Source organism: Sceloporus undulatus, chromosome 11 (assembly GCF_019175285.1).
Source record: "Sceloporus undulatus isolate JIND9_A2432 ecotype Alabama chromosome 11, SceUnd_v1.1, whole genome shotgun sequence".
NCBI lineage: Eukaryota > Metazoa > Chordata > Lepidosauria > Squamata > Phrynosomatidae > Sceloporus > Sceloporus undulatus.
In genome coordinates, this window is record NC_056532.1 from 7,231,745 (window position 1) to 7,238,874 (window position 7,130).

The 7,130-nt window shown below is 50.5% G+C and overlaps 2 protein-coding genes across 2 annotated transcripts in view; both read right to left on the reverse strand.

Moving 5' to 3' along the window:
* TMEM211 (transmembrane protein 211) overlaps positions 1-7,113 on the reverse strand; it is a 39,733-nt gene extending 32,620 nt beyond the window's left edge. Inside the window, exon 1 of the mRNA XM_042442387.1 lies at positions 6,106-7,113. Coding sequence (XP_042298321.1) covers positions 6,106-6,378 — 273 coding nt within the window. The 5' untranslated portion in view covers positions 6,379-7,113. The remainder of the gene's footprint in view (positions 1-6,105) is intronic.
* The window catches only part of SHPK (sedoheptulokinase), a 938,822-nt gene that overhangs the window by 168,203 nt on the left and 763,489 nt on the right, over positions 1-7,130 (reverse strand). The gene's annotated exons all lie outside the window — the stretch shown is intronic.

Here is a 7,130-nt window from a genome sequence, read left to right on the forward strand (position 1 = left end):
AGGTACTGTCTGCCTTTCTCTCCATTGGGATAGTGTGTGTGTGTGTGTGGTTTACGGAGGCGGTCTTTTGCGGTCTCCTGCTCCCTTGGGCAGCCCTCCATGTGAAAAGGATCTGGGAGTCCAAGTAGACCATAAGTTGAACATGAGTCAACAGTGCGATGCGGCAGCTAACAAGGCCAATGCGATTCTAGGCTGCATCAATAGAAGTATAGTGTCTAGATCAAGGGAAGTAATAGTGCCAGTCTATTCTGCTTTGGTCAGACCCCACCTGGAATAATATTGTGTCCAGTTCTGGGCTCCACAATTCAAAAAGGACATTGAGAAACTGGAGCCATGTGTCCAAAGGAGGGGGACTAAAATGGTGAAGGGTCTGGAAACCATGAAGACCTATGAGGAAGAACTTAGGGAGCTGGGGATGTTTAGCCTGGATATGATAGCCCTGTTTAAATATATGAAGGTATGCCATATTGAGGAGGGAGCAAGCTTGTTTTCTGCTGCTCCAGAGAATAGGACCCAATAGAGCAATGGATGCAAGCTCCAGGAAAAGAGGTTCCAGCTCAACATTAGGAGGAACTTCCTGAGAGTAAGGGCTGTTCGACTGTGGAACACACTCCTTCCTCAGAGTGTAATGGAGTCTCCTTCCTTGGAAGTCTGTCGGTGATGCTTTGACGGAGAGTTCCTGCATGGCAGAATGGGGTTGGACTGGATGGCCCTTGCGGTCTCTTCCAGCTACATGATTCTGTGATTCTCAGCAGTCACCTTCGCCTTCGTCACGGGGGTCTGACCAGAAGTGACAAGTCCAGGCAGCCAGGGAAGGCCAGGGATGACAACCAGAGAGTTGCTTTCCATAAATTAATTAAAAACCAAAATGAGCAGGAAAGGGAGAAGACAATGAGGGGGAAGTCAATGCCCCCCCCCCAAAAATGCATATCATCTGCATTAATTAAAAAACGAAAACGGATAATGGGAATATATGTGTGCGACATAATGCTCAGAGCGCCTGAGGGGGGATTGGAGAAATTCCATGCCCAAATTCCATGCGCAGCCATGAAACTCACTGGATGGTTGGCATTTCTTTTCCCCGTTCTCAATCTCGTTCTTGTCCCAAAGCCCCTGATAGCTTTGCCTTGGGGTCACCACGAGTCGGAAACAACCCAAAGGCACACAACAACAACAACAACAACAACAACAACAACAACAAACCCCAGTCAACAAAGTTGGTGCATCCCTGGGCATGGTTTCTTCAACAGAAAAACCGGTACCAGAGGGAGAAATGACATCGAAAGATTAGGGTTAGTTGGCAAACCGCAGAAAAGAAGGGGCATTCAACACGTTTCAAGGTATAGTATATATAATTTCTCGAAAGCGCAGCAATGGGCGCACTGCGAAGCAAAACAGCGACGGCTTTTGTTCGCACGCCTCTGACAAAATGCCAGTGGCTTCTTGGCATGTTTCAGAGAAAGGGACTGGCAAAAGTACCCCTGAGCATCCCCGGCCTAAGAAAACTCTCCGAAAGCGACGTGAAGGTGTGCACATGTATATATGTACCTTCATGCACACATACAGCCTAAAACAGAGCAGCTAACATACAGCTCTGAGCCTGTTGTGGGTGGGTGGGTTATGCGCCTTTAATGATGCCTCTGGGGTTGGCCTGATAGTGGGGAAAGACCCCCCTCCATCACCAAAGCATGCTGGGAGGATAAAGCGAGGGTCCACCAACCAATGAGGGAGTCCGATCAGGTGCCGTCTAATTAAAAATTCATTATAAGCCGCTCTTTGCTTGCCTTGATGGAGGTCCCGGCTAGGCCATTGATGTGCTAATGCTGCCTTTCTCTTTCCCCCTCCGCCATCCATCACTGATGCAAGCCCATCGTCCCCCACCATCCCCAGATAAAGCATGCGCTGGACTGTACACAGCATCCTTCGCCTTCTCCCTCTGCAATGACTTGTTGAACCCGCTGGGAGATGGCCTGAGCCATTGCTTTCCTTCAGGAACCAACTCTCCTTTCCATTTCTATATACTAATTGGGGGGGATTTGGAGCCCGTACAGACAGGCCAAAATAAAGCTGCTTCAGGTCACTTTGGAGGGATGATGTTTAAATGACGCATGCGTCCTAAGAGACCAGAAGCCGCGCCAAAGCCATGCTCCAGTCCTAAGGACTAGGGCACAAACCACTCAGGAAAGGACCCCAGACCTCTCCAAAAGGCACCTCTCCAAAGGGGACCCCAGACCGCTCAGAAAAGGACCCCAGACCTCTCCAAAAGGCACCTCTCCAAAGCGGACCCCAGACCGTTCAGAAAGGGATCCAAAGCAGCTTTATTTTGGCCTGTCTGTATGGGTTCTTAGTCTACTAAAAGATGAAACCTAGCAATAATACAACCTTACATTGATTTCTGGTTGAATTATTCACACTCCAAGGAGACATGATGCCTTTCAGTTTGGCCCCATGCTGTGTTTCTGGGAAGCAGAGGAGACATTTCCACGCGCCTAGAAAGCTAGCAGGTCAGGATACCAAGCAGAATGCATTAAGGTCCTGGAAAAGATTGCGGCCTTTGGTTTTGGGAAACAGCTTCGAAGACAAGAGTTTTAATTCTGTTTCAAAAGAATGTTTAAAGCTGGTTTTTCTACATGATCTGATATGAAGGAGCGTTTTTGTCTCTCTCTTGCGCATCATCCCTTCCGAGGGGCCTCGCCGCCAGAAGCGCAGGACCTCAATGCTCGAAATAAAGTTATTATTGCCATTAATAATCATGGTATCCGCCATCTGCGCCTCCGCAAAGCTGGAGAAGGAGACATTTCTTTCTCCCCCTTCCCCTCTTTTAGTCCAAAAGAGTGTTTGCATTTTTAAACAGACAAGGCAGCCCTTCTTAGAGAAGAAAGGCCCGTTAATTAACCTCTAGGCGCAACGGAAAAGCATCGTTTGTCGGGCGATTAGCATAATTCCCCCAAGTACAAACACACAGCAGGCACCGTTAAGGAGCCCTTTGGCAGGCAAAGATGGCTCAAGCCAGAGACAAGGGGGGCATCCGCCTTCCCTGGCGCCCCAGAGAGTCAAGAGGATGGCAAGGGTACCCATTGGACAACAGCACCCAAAATCCCCAGCAACCATGATGGTCAGGGGGCTCTGGAAGTTGTAGTCCCATTCCTAGTCCTCGCTACTGGAATTGATAAGAACTTGGACGGCCGACACTCGCACAAGCCCCCCACTTGATCTAATGGGGCTACTCTGCTTGTAACAGGTTTTGAAGAAGGATGGTTAAAGACCGTGCATCCGAAAAAGTCAATGTGGTTCTAAGATGCATCTATAGAAGTCAATGCGGTTCTAGGATGCATCAGTAGAAGTCAATGGGGTTCTACGATGCATCAATAGAAGCCAATGAAGTTCTAGGATGCATCAGTAGAAGTCAGTGCAGTTCTAGGATGCATCGGTAGAAGTCAATGTGGTTCTAGGATGCATCAATAGAAGCCAATGCGGTTCTAGGATGTATCAACAGAAGTCAATGTGGTTCTAGGATGCATCAATAGAAGCCAATGCGGTTCTAGGATGTATCAACAGAAGTCAATGTGGTTCCAGGATGCATCAGTAGAAGCCAAAGCAGTTCTAGGATGCATCAGTAGAAGCCAGTGAGGTTCTAGGATGCATCAATAGAAGCCAATGTGGTTCCAGGATGCATCAATAGAAGCCAATGAGGTTCTAGGATGCATCAATAGAAGCCAATGCGGTTCTAGGATGCATCAATAGAAGGCAATGCAGTTCTAGGATGCATCAATAGTGTTCCAAGGGAAGTAATGGTACCACTCTGTTCTGCTTTGGTAAGGCCTAACCTGGAATATTGGATCCAATTCTAGGCTCCGCGATTCAGAAAAGATGTTGAGAAGCTGGAGCATGTGTCCAGAGGAGAGTGGCCAAAATGGTGAAGGGTCTGGAAAGCATGCCCTAAGTGGAGAGACTTAAGGAGTTGGGTATGTTCAGCCTGGAGAAGAGAAGGTTCAGAGGGGATGGGATAGCCCTGATTCAATATTTGAAGGGGCGTCACGTTGAGGACAGAGCAAGCTTGTTTTCTGCAGCTCCAGAGGCTGGATGGCCATCCCCACATAGCAGGGGGTTTGACTGGATGACCCCTTGGGGTCCCTTCCAACTCTATGATGCTACAATACAATTGTATAGCCACCAACCCCAGGCTTCCACAGGATGCAGCTACAACACTTGAAAGTGGTGTCAGACTGCATTACCCCTACAGTGTAGATGCACCCAGAGTGGTATCTCTTTGGCCTGGAGTCACATGCCCTAAATAAGAGCTTCCAAGACTCCTTCCAAAGGGCTCTGAACCTCAGGGTGTTCCTTTGGCACGCAAAGAGAAGGCTTTGCACAAAAACAGCCGGTCCTCATGACACACAGCAGACCTCCAGCACATGGCTAACATTGCCTGGAACCAAGGGTGAGAATCATGTGGAGCCCCACCATCGGCTGCACATGGCCCCGGCTCCTTGGTTCTGACATTTCGTGGACACATCTTTCCCTGTTCCCCCAAAAACAGAACGATCCCTGTGCCATGCCCAGTGCTCTCAGAGCCAAGCTACAGCTGATGTTATCAAGGGACTTATTCTTTGCTGTTCTGCATTTCTTATCTTAACCCTTGAAAGAGCAACTATATCCTAGCAAGAGCGTGTACATGGATTGTTTCCGTGCCCCATTTACCCCAGAGGTTGCCTTCCAAAACAACCCCTTTATGTTGTGGGGGAAAGTACTTGGAGTGTTGGACGGAGACCTGGGTTCAGTTCCCAGCTTGGCCATAAAACCCAATGGGTGACCCTGGGCAAGTCGCACACTCTCAGCCTCAAGGGAAGGCCATGGCAAAACTCCTCCGAGCATATCTTGCCAAGAACAGATTTGTCTTCCTCCGAAGCGGAGAGTGCGTGACTTGCATAAAGGTTACCCACTGAGCTTCCATGGCGGAGCAGGGATTTGAACCCGGGTCTCCAGAGTCATAGTCCGACATTCAAACCACGCTGGCTCCCTGTCGCCAGATTGCAACTTCATTAGCAGTCCTTCCTTTTCTCTCCCAACAACCGGAAAATCAATTCTAACGAGCTGAACGGCCTGACGGACTTGTCTTAAGCAGAGCTTTGAGAATTTCCTTTTGTGGACACAGCTAGGTCCTCCGCTGCATTCAGTACAAAATCATTACGACATCATTATCCTCCATGAATTTGTTTTGATATCGCAGCTCTTAGGACCCCCCCCCTAATGCTGGGTGGGGGATTCTGGGACTTAGAGTCCAAGGCCTAAACCCAAACGCAAATCCCAACTAAACTGGACCAATGGTATCCAAGAGCTTCGAAAGTTTGCCACGTGTGTTTTGTTCAATTTGGTTGGTCCCGCAAAAGTATCACTGTTTGGTACGTTTTGGTATGTCTAGGTATCACTGTTGGGATGCTACTGGATGATGATGATGATGATGATGATGATGATGACGACAGTGGTGGTGGTGGTGGTGGTGATGATGATGGTGGTGGTGATGATATCTGAAGGGCCACATTGCTCTTTCCATGCATTTTGATTGGTCCCACAAACCTTCTCTTCTCCAGGCTAGACATACCCAGCTCCCTCAAAGGCCATGGTTTCTCCCTTCCAGTGAGTCTCAGGGGTCCTGCAAGATCCCTTTGCATACTCACCTCCAGCATTCAAAGACCTAGCCGTGTCAGTCTCTGGAATCAGTACGTGGTGAGCTCTTGTCGCAGCTTTGAGACTCACCGAAAGAAAGAAAATTGGCAGCCTGCGCTTTCGTAGACTTCGGTCTACTTCCGCAGGTGCATTTCCGAGGAAGCGCATTGAAATGCATCTGAGGAAGTAGACCGCGGTCTAGGAAAGCTCACGCTGCCAATATCTTCCTTTTGGTGAGTCTCAAAGGTGCGACAAGATCTCACCTTCAGTGTGGCATCCCTGCTTCAGATCTTGAAACAGGGCTGTCATATCACCGCTTCACCTTCTCTCCTCCAGGCTAAACATATATACCCAGCTCCCTTTGCAGAAGGCGGAAAGCCCAGGGGTGTGAAAGGGACCCCTAAAGGAGAGGTCCCTTCTCCTCCTCCTCTTCCTTACCTGCCAGGATCCAGAGGGGATTTCTTGGAAGCGCCCCAGTCCTCCGAAAGCGTAGCAGTCCTGCTGGGGCCTTAGGCTCTCGGGGCAATGCCAGAGCAAGCCAAAGCTGGTGACCTGCTGGCCTTCGGGGGCTCCTTGCCGGACCCAGGGCCGCCCAGAGGCCCCAGTGCCTTGGCCCTTGACAATCCAGGCCGGGGAGAGGAAGCTGAAGCTGCAGACGGCCACCAAGCAGGAGGACAGGAGCACCCAGAAGCAGCCCACGCCGCTGGACATCCTCGCAGGGGGGTCTTCGCCTTCGCCTCCTTCCTCTGCGCAGGCATCCAGCAGGAAAGAAGAAGGCAGGCTGGCAGGCAGGCTGGCAGTCAAGCTGGCAGGAGGTACACTGGGGCAAGCTCCCTGCTCCTTCAGCCCCAGGGCCAGCCAGGAAGACAGGAGGACAGCTGGCAAGCCATGGCAGTGGGAAGAGGAAGGCTAGGTTGGGAGGGTGCTGGGCAGACACCTGGAAGAGAAAGAGACAAGAAAGGCACCCTTGTCCCCTTTGGGAGAAGGCTGGGGTCCCTCTTGCATAGGTTAAAGGGTCCTTTTGGACAGGTCCTGGGTCCCTCTTGCACAGGTTAAGGGGTCCTTTTGGGAAAAGTCCTGGATCCCTTTTATAGAGGCTCCTTTTGGAGAGGTCAAGGGCCCTTTTTGGAGAGGTCCTGGGTCCCTTTGGGAAAAACCTGAGGTCCCTCTTAGACAGGTCAGAAGTCCTTTCGGACAGGTCCTGGGTCCCTCTCGGACAGCGCTGGGGTCACCTCTCTTTTGGAGAAGTCCGGGGTGCCTCTCGGACAGCTCAAGGGGGTCCTTTTGGAGAGGTCTAGGGGGGTCCTTTTTGAAGCAGTCTGCTGAGGTTCCCTTTTGGAGAGGCTCCTTTTTGGAGAGACCTGAAGGGCTGCCTTTCGGAGAGGTCTCTGGACTCCTTTTCTGAGCGGTCTGAGGTCCTTTTGGGGAGAGGTCTGGGGTCCTTTTTGGAGAGGTCCAGGAGC